Source organism: Ipomoea nil, unplaced genomic scaffold (genome assembly GCF_001879475.1).
Source record: "Ipomoea nil cultivar Tokyo-kokei standard unplaced genomic scaffold, Asagao_1.1 scaffold1572, whole genome shotgun sequence".
NCBI classification, from domain to species: Eukaryota; Viridiplantae; Streptophyta; class Magnoliopsida; order Solanales; family Convolvulaceae; genus Ipomoea; species Ipomoea nil.
Genome location: NW_017618000.1, coordinates 741,562 through 755,828, shown reverse-complemented (window position 1 = coordinate 755,828; position 14,267 = coordinate 741,562). Strand labels below are relative to the sequence as shown.

Sequence of the window (14,267 nt, the reverse complement as noted above, 5' to 3'; positions counted from 1 at the left end):
AACGTATTGGCTCACGTGGTGAATTACCAAACGCGTGGCATACCGTAGATTATGAAGTCGGTAGTCGTCAAAATTCAAAAATGTCTATGGTCTAAGAGTCCTTTCAGATCTCAACCCAATCCAAAAACCTTACCAACTTCTACCGAACTTCCATGTGAACCCAAACATTCCATCTATATATACTTACACACTTTTCAGTCATATTAAGACGACGGCTCAGCCGGTCTAATATTCCGATGGAGAAAAAGAATAGCAACGTAGAGAAAGGGAAACAATGCACAGGGGATCACCAGCATCTTTTTGTTCATAGTCAAGTGAAGAAGATCAGGCAACAAGAGTCGGAGAGAAATATAGTGGAAAGCAGCTGGTTGCCGGGGGATACAAGAACGGAGGTCATGACTAGGCAGCATTCAAGATCACGCCTCGGGCTTATGACTGGCCAACCAGTATCTGATGGAAGAAGGTTGGTGATCTGACTAGTGGAATCTCTTGGTATGCATAATATCTACTGCAGATAGGATTACTAGGATTTCCCGTGTAAATATGAGTATGAATATGGAGTAGTATTGGATATAATATTTGGCAGTCCTCTATTTTGATTCATATTGGAATGTTGGATGACTGGTGTTTATGTGCTATTGTGCTGTGAATAAATCCAATCAATTATTTAAAAAAAAAAAAAATGAGCAATACAACATGAAGGCTACTTAGTATTCATGTAATATGTCTCAGGACAGCCTAGAACCATAGGCTTCTTATGTCAAAAATGTAATCCATGTTGAAGCGTTCATATTCAGCAGAAATATTCAAATACCACAAATCTTGTCTAAATACATCATAGTGAAATTAGAGAGAAGTAAAGAAATTCATGCTTTAAATTGAAGTTTACCTTCACGAGTCACCATGGACATTCTGAAGTACGTATCTTGCATTCTGTAGAAGAGCATCAGCCTCCTCATTTGAGGCATCAAGCAAGCGCAGCTCCTTGATTTCCTCCTGCCATTTTTCCATCTGCTCCTGGTGTATTCTGCAAATGAACAGCAGAGATAGTTCCTTGCCAAACTCACAGTCAAGTGTTTTCAGCAATTATATGGGAAAAGCACTTGCGTCTATACTACACAGCACTTACAAAATCACTCGTTCTTCAAATTCATTGCTTACTTCCTTCAGCATGGACTTCCCTGATTCAAGCATCTCAGACACCTTCTCAGGATGATTATTGTAGACGTGTAAACCAAACTTGCATTAGCATAAACTAACATATAAAGCCATTACTAGCATGGTTTAGCATCACAAACTTATTTATAACTTCTTTAAAATGATTCAGACCATTTTTTTCACCACCATTCATCAAGGAATTCAAGAAAGGGATTTTCTTTATCTTCGAATTTTCTCAGTTTTTTTACTCTGCAGAAATGGTAGTATGAGGTTTAAAAGAAGAAAAACATACCAGCTGAGTAAATCTATTGATCTTTTCTAGAATTTGAGCAATCTCTAGTTCCACTTGTTCAGAAGCCATGGTATTTGTTTCAGCTTCCTCTTCTGAAACCTTTACAATAGCACCTTCAGACTCATCCATTTCCTTCACCTAATTACGGTTATATAGCAGTTGCTTAAAAAATCTGAAAAAATATTTTGTTCTTTTGTATTCATGATATTGAAAAGGCTGAAAGCTAAGAACATACAGAAGGTTTCATACGTTTCTTTGAGATTTCCATTCCTTCAGCTTCCATTCTGAATTATATGCCTGCTTGAGTACAAGTAATTATGACACATTGCCAAAACTGAAAATTTTTTTACAATTCTGATACAGTAGAAGGATAAGTTGAAAAACTGTCATTAGGATATTTACCAAATGGAATAAACTGTAAGATAGAGAAGAAAAGTCAAATTATTCTAACCTGTATTTGATAAGATAAAGTTAAGAACATGCACAGCTAAAAAACCAAGAAAAGCCATTAAGTCCATCAACTTATGACAAACACTCTAAACTCAGGATGAAATATGCCTTGATTATCACTATTCACTACTGATCACATATCACAAAGATCTAAGGCAAAATTTGATCAGAGATAATATTGAATACTAAAAATCCATTACTTTAGCACAGAGACAAAATAATTCCAAAGAAATAATGGTAGATAGTTTACCTAGACGTACTCAACTCCTATCTTAAAAATTAAAATATCACCCCCTCCTCTGCTCTATATTCAATGTTTTACCATTATAAACAATGTGAATGAACTAGTGCTTAACTAACCAATAAGCTAATCAAACAAATGGCTTGTCAATACTTGAGCTCTAAGATTAGTGAATTAAAATGTAAAATCACAGACTATATGACATTAATTAATCAGTTAATGCCAATATAACATCCACCTACAAATTCAAAGTTCATACAGCACATATATAGGTTAGCAGTTCCACACCTCATAAGCAGTTTCAATGTTTCACAGTTACACAAGAGATGATGATCAAATGCAATGATCCAAGTGATTACAAAAGCTCTGATTAAATAGCAGAATCTAATACGACTGCGCATATAACAGATCTCACCTGAGTGCTCCGCTATTGACCTCAAATTTGCGTTGTCTCTTTCAAAATTTCAGGCAATAATTCCAATTATACTGCATCCAGATGAAAATCGAGTACGAAAATCCGCATATAAAAATGCAAATAATCACAAAAATAGCAAACGCTGGTCTATTCTTGCGCACAAAACATGAATTATGAGTTTTAGAAAAAATGCAAAAGTATAGCGAAATAAGCATTTTAGACAACGAATACCTCCGATTTGAAATGACCTGAAAACGCTGTAGTGTTCCCCAAAATCTGTGAAAGAGAAGAAGAAACTCCTAAAAATGTAAGTGTAATTTGTAAGAAAATTGAAGAATTAGCTGCGAGCTCTACGCTTACGAAGTAAGAACTGCAGAGAAACTCCGGGATGGTATGGGCGTATGGCTCAGCTCTACGGAATCGAATAAAGATGGAGAGATGAATTGCCGCGGGAATTATGAATATTTGGACTTGGGCCTTTTCCCACGGCCCAGTTAACTATTTCTGGGAAACACGGCAAACTATCAATAATTATTCCGTGGACCGTGGTCCACACAATTGGTGTGGACTACTGTTCAAAAAAGATATCATTTTATTTAATTTTTTTTTGGAACGTCCAATTTAGGGATGGCAATGTGCCCCGTCTAGAGCCGTCAAAACGGTCTCGCGGGACGGGACGGGCCAAAACACACCAAAGCCCGTCCTCGTAGCGGGACGGGCTAAAAAGCCCGTCTCTTAGCGGGCTTGGAATGTGGTCGGCCCGCCCCGCCATGCCAAAGCCCGCTGGCGGGGCGGGCTAGCCCGCCAATCAATTTTTTCACTGTGTTAATTTTTTTTTTTTTTATAAAAAAAAAATATCACTGTACAATATTCTTCAAGAAAAAAAAAACACTGTACAGACGTACAGTACACTAACACAGTAACACTACCTAGTATTGTATTCCTATAAATCTATAAACCTATAAGTTATAACACATTAACACAATTACACAAACCAGAATAACACAAAAAATAATATGTATTAAATACTAAATATATATACGGAGTACAAAATATATATGTATATGCAGGTAGCGGGCTAAACCCGTGACCCGCATGACCCGTTCCACTTGGACTCGTGACCCAAGCGGGACGGGCTAAAAAGCCCGCTTCCTGGCGGATCAAAATTTGAAGAACCCGTCCCCTACCTACGACGGTACGGGACGGGTCGACCCAACGGGTAAAACCCATTTTTGACGGTTCTAGCCCCGTCTCCGACGGAGATCCCCGATGCTCGCCCCGAAAAAGATGGGGATGGGAAAAATTTTCGAAGAACGGGGACGGAGAAATGTGTGATTCCCCGTCGGAGACAGGGACGGGAGTGGGAATACCCCTCCCCGTCCCGCCCCATCCCCGAATAATATATATATATATATATATATATATATATATATATATATATATATATATATATATATATATATATATATATATATATATATATTGTTAGTATTATATATATTTACTAGTAATTCACTCGCGCGATGCATGGGGGAAAATTATGTTATTATAAATATAAATAAAAAAATAAAAATATTTTAAATTATTTAATATAATAATATTTTTGAGCTTCCATTGGTCAAGTATTTATTATTTTTATAGAATACAAAATTACAATTAAAATTTTATATGGTTAATATGATGAAGTTACGGTAAAACTGATTGATTGAATGAAACAGTTACACAGAGAGTCCTAATACAAGAGAACTCCTAAACTATAGGCTATGTACAAGCATGACTAAGTACAACCACATAATTATATTAAGACTCTAACACTCCCCCTCAAGCACAAGGTGGATGAGAAGCAACATTGAGCTTGTCCCAAAGCGCTGCAAAGCATAGACCCGGCAGGGGCTTCGTGAAGATATCCGCAAGCTGATCTTTGGTGGACACAAAGTTGACTCGAAATTCGCCAGAGGTTACCTTGTCTCGAACAAAGTGGAAGTCGATTTCTACGTGTTTTGTGCGAGCATGGAACACCGGATTAGCACACAAATAGGTAGCCCCGAGATTGTCACACCATAACGTGGGTGGTACCGCGGAGTGCAGACCTAGCTCACGTAGGAGGGAGGCAACCCACGTGACTTCCGCAGCAACATCAGCGAGACCCTTGTATTCTGCCTCAGTTGACGAACGTGCCACCGTCCGTTGTTTGTGCGAGACCCAAGAGATCAGGTTGGTCCCAAGAAAGACCGCATACTCGCTGGTGGACTTGCGATCTACCGGACAGCCTGCCCAGTCTGAATCCGAGTAGGCGTGGACATCTGCTGAGGATGAGGCAGTTAGGCGGAGACCGTGACTCATCGTGCCCTTGACATACCGGAGGACACGCTTCAGGAGAGCCCAGTGATCGGCGGTCGGCGTATGCATGAATTGACATAGGCGGTTGACGGCGAAGGAGAGATCCGGACGAGTTATCGTCAGGTACTGAAGAGCCCCAACTAGGCGGCGATACTGGGTGGGGTTGTCAAAAACCTCAGTCGATAGCGTCACAGGTTGAGTCAGTGCAGGCTAAAGGCTTGCAATCGGTCATTCCAGCACGCTTCAGGAGATCACCCATATAGCGCCGTTGAGATAGCAGAAGCCCGCCATCTATGGGGATGGTTTCAATGCCTAGAAAGAAGCTCGGTACCCTGAGATCTCGAATCTTGAACGTAGTGCTCAAGCGGTGTAGAACCGTGTCGATGAGTACGGCGTCATCTCCTATGAGTATGATATCGTCCACGTAGACTAGTAGAAAGACCCGAGATGTCCCAGCAGTGTAATGAAACAAAGATACATCAGTCTTTGATGACGTAAACCCTGTAGAGATTAGAAAATCATATAGACGTTTGAACTAGGCTCGGGGAGCCTATTTCAAACCATATAGAGATCGTCGCAGGTGGCAGACATGATCCGGGTGTAGAGGGTCTTCATAGCCAGGTGGCTGCCGCATGTACACGGTTTCAGCAAGGCGCCCATTCAAAAAGGCGTTATGGACATCGAGCTGTCGAAGAGTCCAGTTACGAGAGACTGCGAAAGACAAAAGCATGCGTACTGTAGTCGGTTTGACCACAGGACTGTATGTATCAAAGAAGTCCTCCCTTGCGACTTGATTGAAACCCTTGGCTACCAACCGCGCCTTATAGCGCTCTGTGGTTCCGTCTGCCTTGCGTTTAGTACGATAAACCCATTTGCACCCAATTACATTCATTTGTGGCTAAGCTGGGACGAGTTGCCAAGTCTCGTTGTGGATGAGGGCGTTGAACTCTTGGTCCATTGTCTCTCGCCACTGTGAATGTCCCACGGCCTGTGAGTAGCATGTTGGATCCACAGACGCCGTGAGAGCCTGGAACTGCTCATCTGCACCCCTTGTCATGTGCCGTAGCCTCATGACATGGCTATGCTCTTGTGGCTGCTGTGGTTGTTGAGGGGGGTTCTTCCTAGGGCGACCACGACCACGTTTGGGTGAAGCAGGTGGTGCTTCAATAGCCAAGGGGGGATGAACAACATCCAAGGGTGCTTGATGTACTGTGGTAGGATCAGCCTGTGACACAATAGGACCAGATGCCCAAGGTGTACTGGCTTGGTGCACGACTTCTTGATCACCTGTACTTGTAGCAAAAAGAAACACAGTTTCATCAAAACGGACATGCCTACAGATAAAGGTTTTTCCTGTGCTAAGGTTCATGCATCTGTAACCTCTAAAGGACGGGGGATACCCTAGGAAAACACATGGGGCTGACCGGAACTCAATTTTGTGTTTGTTATATGGGCGTAGATAAGGAAAGCAACGACACCCAAAGACTCGGAGGAAAGTGTATGAAGGTGTAGTTCTGTATAGTCGGTAGTGTGGGCTTTCAAATTTGAGAGCGGAGCAAGGTAGGCGATTTATTAGATAAGTGGCTGTTTCAAAGGCTGAATCCTAGTGTTTAGTAGGAACAGACCCTTCAGCTAACAAGGCGAGACCCGTCTCGACAATGTGTCGATTGCAGCGTTCTACACGCCCATTTTGCTCGTGGATATAGGCACATGATTGGCGATGTACTATACCCAACGATTCAAACACTTTGTGTAGGCGGCGGTATTCACCACCTAAGTTTGATTGTATCGACTTGATAGAACGTGAGAACTGACGTTCTACCATGACACGAAACGAATTAAACACATTATAAATGTCCGATTTTAGCCGAAGTGGGTAAAACCAGCAGAATCGTGAATAATCATCCACGAATAAAACGAAATACTTAAAGCCGTTCACCGAAATAACAGGTGACGGCCCCCAAATATCCGTGTATACAAGGTCCAGTACATTATTTGAAATAAAAGAAACCCTATCTAATGGGAATCGGGAGGATTTGCCAAGTTGGCAAGCTGAACATAACTCAGACGAACTGGAACGACTTGTAGTGACTGGACACTGTGGCAATATTTGCTGGAGTACTTTGGAGTGCGGATGACCCAACCGACGATGCCAAATAGTGGGGGACGCCCAGGAGCTCAGGAAAGCAACATGAGACCGCGGAATTGTCAGTTTGTACAAGCCAGCCCGTGCTAGGACCCTTAAGAAGAACCTCCTTGGTAATTGAATCCTTAACAACAAAATAGGCGTCATGAAATTCAAAAAATCATTTGTAAAGCGGTGAACAGAAAGAAGGGGAACAGACAATTTTGGGACATGTAGAATATTTGACAGTTGTAAATTTTTAGAAACTGACGGAATAGATGCATGACCAACACAAGAAATTGCCAAACCTGTACCGTTTCCAACCCACATGATATCTCCTCCAGTATAGTCCTCGGCCTGACCGATCATCCCCGAGTCTGGCGTGGCGTGTGCGGTTGCGCCGGTGTCCGAAAACCACGTTTCCGACGCAGACGCTACTCCCTCGTCTCCGGTGGTTGCGACGTTAGCCTGCGGTGGTGCTGGCGGTTGGGTTGTATATCTCTTGAAGCAATACACAGCTGTATGCCCATGAGACCTGCATATCTGACAGCGAGGGGAGCCACCACCACCGCCGCGATTCTGCCCACGGCCGCCGCGACCCCGATTCTGCCCACGGTCGCGATTCTGCCCACGGCCGCCGCGACCCCGATTCTGCCCACGGCCGCGATTCTGGCCACGACCACCGCTATTACCATTCTGCCGGCGATTCTGGCCTTGTCCAGCATACATGGCGATCGGGGAGGGTGTGCGATTCTGATCAGCCGGGAGAAACTCACCCGCATAAATGAACTCCTATGCCTGGAGAAAGTCCGCGAGCTGCGATATGGTCACTGGCGAACCCGAGACGGCGAGAGAAGCGGCCATCGCTCTGATCTCCGGCCTCAATCCCCTGAACACATATAAATTTTGCTCATCAAGTGACATTGGCCTACCTGCCTGTGCGAGCTGCTCGACCAAAAGTTGAGCACGTCCCAGATATTCGGCCGCCGAGTTGTCTCCTTGCCGGAGAGACTGGAATTGGTCGAGGAGGTTTAGGCATCGAGCACGCGTCGATGATCCAAGGGCTGTGGTAATGGAGAGCCACACCGCTCTGGAGGTCTCCGGCCAACTGCCAAATACATACATTCGTCCGAGAGAGACGACACGAGGAGGCTAAGGATCGACTGATCCTGTTGCATCCATTGGGCGTAAGCTGGATTCGCGACCGGAGATGGTGACGATCCGCCGGAGCCATCGCCGGAGGAAGCTGCTGCAGCCGTGGGTGGTGGGCACGGCATATCTCCTTCAACGTAACCAATGAGCCCTTGCCCACGTAGGAACGGTATGATCTGCGTACGCCAAAACAAGAAATTACGGTTGGTGAGTTTTAGGGAGATGAAATGGTGAGCGGAGGTGAGTGAGTTTGTGGTGGCCGGTGAGGGGAGAGTGGCGGCAGTGACGGTATGTTCCGATGAGTGTGTCGACATGGCTAGATTACGATAGGATACGGTAAGAACCTAACACTAAGCTGATACCAGATGAAGTTACGGTAAAACTGATTGATTGAAAGAAACAGTTACACAGAGAGTCCTAATACAAGAGAACTCCTAAAAGACTCCTAAACTATAGGCTATGTACAAGCATGACTAAGTACAACCACATCTAACAAATATAATCTCTAATTATGTACATATTCAAATAAACTTATAGAGAGAATTTACATAATTACATTGATTTATTCTTAATTGTATTTCATATATATTATAATTTTCACAATACGAATAATAACTAAGATAATTACATTTAGAAAGCAAATTTCAAATTTTGTATGAGTAAATTTAAACTCTAATTGAACACATTTTTTTATATGATTATATAATGTATTCTTTATGCACATGTCATTCTATAAACCCAAATGTCATTGTATAAGTCCAAGACCACTTTTTGTGGAGATAATTCAAATGTATTTTTTTTTCTTTTAAAAGTCCTAAGTTTAGAAATTCAGAAAAACATTAAATACTCATACAATATATGCATTTATATATATTTAAATTTTTATTTAGGGCTCAAATGATAAGACCAATAATTAACCCACGTTCCGCAGCATTTGCTTTCTTCATCCATTCTCGCTTCTGCCATTTCTTTGAAGCATTTGAGAGAGAGAAAAATTATATGTAGAGGCTTGCATTAATTGCACCGTTTCAGATATCGAATAGGCTTTCATCAAAAATTTAATTAATATTGTAATCCCAAGAAGCACCATAAATAACAAAAGCATATCAAATAGACTTTCATTGTAAAGCCAGAGATTTAATTAATATTGCATCATTTCATATTTTCAATTAATCGGGAATCGAAATCCTTAATCCTAATATCATAACATTTAATAAATCCATTAATTCAATAAATGTAATCATTTGTTATGGGCGAGAAAAAAATAGCTATTTTATTTTTTAAATGTTGTGCTTTTTTTTTTAATAGTAAAAGATGTTGTGGCTATTTTATATTTATAGCTAGTAATAATAATAATGTTGGTAATTAATTGTAACATTAATTACTTCTCAAACCATATAGTTTTATTATAGTTAAGATTTATTTGTAGAGTTAGTATTTTAGTTTTTGAAACTAGGACTTAGATTTTAAATTCTTTATTATTAAAAATTAAAATTATTTAACACTTTGACTAGGAGTTGACGGGAAATGGAGAATCCCCGTCTCCGCCTAATTCTTCGTGGGGACGGAGATAGGGACGGAGAGTATACTTCCCACCCCCGCCCCGTTGCCATTCCTAGCCCAGTTTTATAATTCATAATGTATACTAGTAATTGTCCCGTGTGATGCACGGACAATTATTAATTTAACAAATTTACCAATTAAATTTTTGACATACTCTGAATTAGCAAAGAAAGTAATGGTTGTGGAAACAGAAAAACGTACTTGAGTTCTTGAGCTCAAAATTAGTTTGATTAAAAATGTAAGTATAATTATACAATGTAATATTTAATATTTTTTAAAGTTTAATTATGCTATTATTATATTGATTTTAAAGTTTATTGTTACTTGTATTATTATTTGAATTTGATTTTTTTTTTTAAAGGAATTTGAATTTGAAATAACTATTTTAATTATATAACTAAAAAACTTGTAAATAAAATAACAAGCGATATTTGTCGAAAATCTTCACCAAAAACTTATTCATTTGAAAAAGATTATTTATGTAGGAACTATATTTATTTTATATCTAATTTCTAGTCTTTATATATGTGGAGTCAAATTAATTAATTAATTAATTAAGTATATATATATATATATATATATATATATATATATATATATATATATATATATATATATATAGAGAGAGAGAGAGAGAGAGAGAGAGATAGAGCTATAATAATAAAAAATAATTTATAAAATATAAATACACATAATAACTTAAAAAAATATGTATAAATACATCTACCCACACAATTAATGGATTCATACTTGCTAATCTTGTTTCTATCAAAATGCATTCATACTCTGGAGGGAAAATTTTGTGGCTAGATTTTGTTTTATTATATATAAGGGAAAATGGCACTTTTTCCCCCTGAGTTATATACTTATAGCACTTTTCCCCCCTCAATTATTTAGGTAAGCACATTAGCCCCCTCAATTATTCTAAAAGTGGTGGGTTTTCCCCATAATATATTAAATTGACATTTCTACCCTTAAAGTAACATTTTATTTATTTTACTTCTCCAACAAATTATTGCGTATACGTAGGGATCACTACGGTTCGGTTCGAACTGAACCAGACACTATAACAATCGAATTAAAAGTTTCCGATTATGATTCAGATCGAGAACCCAATATTTGGATTTCAATTTATTAAAATTATGAATAAAAAAATTGGATCCTAAACCGTGAATCGGCGGTTTCGAATTCGGTTCGCGATTTTGAACCGTCTTTATTTTAAAATTTTATTTTTTATTTTAAAATAGTCTAACTTCAACAATAAATGTATTTTATTTTTTTCAGTTCGGAACATGAACCGTCCGTTCCAGTTCGCGATTTTGATAAACTCTAAATATCGAGTTTCGATTCTAAATTGTAATTGAAATATTTCGGTTTGGTTGCTATAGTGTTTGTTTGGTTTGAACCAAATTATGATCATAATTTGTTGGAGATGAAAAATAAATGAAATATTTATTTTAAGGGTAAATATGTCCATTTAACATTTTAGGGGGGAAAACAGCCACTTGAATAATTAAAGGGAAAAAAGTGCTATAAGTATATAACTCAGGGGGAAAAAGTGTCATTCAAGATAAAGATAATAATATAAAGATAAAAGATAAAGATAAAGATACTCTAAAACATAATGTACATTATTTTAAAACTTAATGTACATTTTATTACCCCAGATGTTCCATTCGTAATGTATATTATTCTAACACATAAAGTACATTATTTTAACACATAATGTACATTATTCCAACATATAATATATATTATTTTTTGCTCATAATATTCACAATGTTGTTTTGGATTGTGGTCCACACAATAATTTTCCTTGATCCATCGTTATACCATGGACCAGGGTTCACATTATATTGCATTATGGACCCTGGTTCATGTGTTTGTGTTTTGTGTTATGACTTTTTGTATCTTGCGTTATTAAATTTTGTACCTTAAGTATGAATTTTGTACTTTGAACAAATTAGTAATTGTGTCTTATGTTATGAATTTATGTGTCTTGTGTTGTAAAATTTTGTGCCTATGAACAGTGACGGGCCCAGGAATTTTTGTTAGCGGGGGCAAAATATTAAAGGAAAATTGATAATTAGAAAAAAAAAATGAAACACTTAAAAAGTATAACGATAAATAATGTTGGATATAGGAAAATTATAAAACACATCAAAATATTATAAAAATATTCATAACAAAATATGAATATACTCAATTTGATAAAATAATTTGAATAAAAGATCCATTATAAATTACACATCTCATCTCATTATTAATATCAATGAAGATTATATTATTGTGTTGAAGCAATATGCACTATTAATAATATTGAAAATGTAAAATAATGTGAAAAGATAGTGTTAATGGTGAAAATGTGAAATAAAATGTCAAAAAAATTGAAAACAAACCACATGCTCAGCCACAGATTCAAACCCTGACCTACCTTTAAGCCAACCATGCACTCTGCCAACTAGGCTAAGTCACATTCTGTTATCATTTCTCTATTTTTTAATACTTATACTAAAACTTCTACTATATATACACATATACATACAAGGGTTATATAAGAGGTGGGGGTGGGGTGAGTGGGGGCAGCTGACCCCACTGCCCCCACTATGGGTCCGCCTCTGCCTATGAACACAAATAAAGTTCATAAATCAAATTTGAAAAATAAGTAAATATATAACATGCGTATGTGTCTTGTGTTATGATTTTTTGTATCTTTGTGTCATGAAATTATGTACCATACAAGTATGAATTATGTACCTCGTCTTTTCAATCCAACTGGGTCCATAATGCTATGTTATGTGTCTTGTGTTGTGATATGAAATTATGTAACTTATGAGTATGAATTTTGTACCTCGTTGTTTCAATCCATGGTCCATAATGTTATCCATGATATAAATTATCTCAAACTATACCATGGATCAACGTCCACATTGCATTGTGCACCCTACTTCAAAAGGCTATCCATATTATATGTCTGCGGTGAACATATTATATTTATATGTACCTTCAATTAACAAACTATGCATCTATAAATAAATTGAAGGTACATAATATGTTAACTGCAAATACATAATATGTTAACTGCATGCCTATAATATGTTAGCTACATATACATAATGTCTATATATAATATGTTAACTACATATACATAATATATTAATCATGGTAAATACATAATTTATTAGCTGAAGGTACATAATATGTTAACTGCAAACACATAATCGGAATGTTGTTTTTGATTAGGGTTCACAATGCATGATTGACCTTGGTCCATGGTATTGCAATTAGGGAAACACTTTTTAACAATCAAAGAGTTGACCCAAAATAGGTTACAACTCTGATACCACTTATTCGTCATGAGGGGTTTGGGGATCAAGTCTAGAAAAGGGGAGGGGTGAATAAACTTGATAACTTTTGTTACCCGTTTTTAATATAACACATTTCGACTTATTAAAATGTTATGTTTGAGTGAGTGTATACTAAAAGTAAATGTTGTAAAAGTAAATAGAGAGAAACAGAATTTTCATACTTATTCCTAACTCGACATAATTCACTTTTCTCCTAACAATTCTTAGAAGGTTCCACTAATATATTACTCCCAATATAACTGGAGAGGACTTGTGTTTTGATTACTAAACCAGCCACAAGGCCTAGAGTTTTCACACGCTACAATTGTTACTCTTTCTACTTCGACAAGTAGAGTTGTTGGGTTGAACAGTCTTTTTCTTCTCCAACTCGATGAAGACTTAGTGTTGAATTCTTCTTGAACTTACCAAAAGTCTTTCTTGATCTTGAATCTGTAGCCTTCTTTCTCTCACCGGTCAGCTTGGTTTCTTTGAAAACTAATTCGCATTTCTTGTATGATTCTCTTAAAATGACCAGCATTTTTATTGGGCTTTGAATGAGGGTATTTATAGACACATTTGAATTTGCTGATTGGAGGGAAAATAAATTTTAAATGTCTTTGCCCATTATGCAATGACCCGTGGTTATAGACTTTTGCTCTTGAAAACTTGGCTTTTTGTATACATTAACTAGCACCATATGATCAATCACTATAATATATGAATGTATAAATATTTTTCTTAGAAAACAAGCTAAGAATACTTAGCTTTGAGTTTAGTGGCAAGGCCAGCAGATTACACGTTTCTCCGTATAGAAAATTCTAGGATCTTCATTCTACCACATACTCCTTTGTGAGTTCAGGCTCCACAAGAACATGGTAGTGGCATTCTTTGTCCACAAATTATTGCTTTCACCAACAAATAATGTTTTCCCATATAGAGTAACATAAATAGGACATATATATATATATATATATATATATATATATATATATATATATATATATATATAGCTCTCTAGTGGCTGAGTTATGCTCAAATTCAGACTCCAACCTTAGCTTCCACATGGTCTTCCTTTAAGGCCAGAAAATTAATCTCACTTAGATCCTCAGTTGATGATCCCATGGTTACGTTGTACTATTATTTTCACCTTTGAGGCCTGTCAAACAGGAATCTACAGTTTTTTA

At 37.7% G+C, this 14,267-nt stretch overlaps 1 protein-coding gene across 4 annotated transcripts; it reads right to left on the bottom strand.

Moving 5' to 3' along the window:
* Positions 1–692: 692 nt before the first annotated feature.
* LOC109190147 lies at positions 693–2,984 on the bottom strand. Of its 4 annotated transcripts, none has more exons than XM_019340590.1 (7): positions 2,917–2,984; positions 2,788–2,832; positions 2,557–2,703; positions 1,686–1,747; positions 1,451–1,588; positions 1,130–1,203; positions 693–1,027 (listed from the first exon to the last, which is right to left on the bottom strand). In XM_019340590.1, the coding sequence occupies exons 4-7, from the start codon at positions 1,731–1,733 to the stop codon at positions 892–894; spliced, it is 396 nt and encodes a 131-aa protein (XP_019196135.1). In that variant the 5' UTR covers positions 1,734–1,747; positions 2,557–2,703; positions 2,788–2,832; positions 2,917–2,984; the 3' UTR covers positions 693–891. The 4 variants fall into 4 exon arrangements, with proteins under 4 accessions (XP_019196135.1, XP_019196134.1, XP_019196137.1 ...); XM_019340589.1 differs by having other exon boundaries at positions 2,557–2,627; XM_019340592.1 differs by having other exon boundaries at positions 1,700–1,747; positions 2,557–2,627.
* Between the last annotated feature and the right edge of the window lie 11,283 nt (positions 2,985–14,267).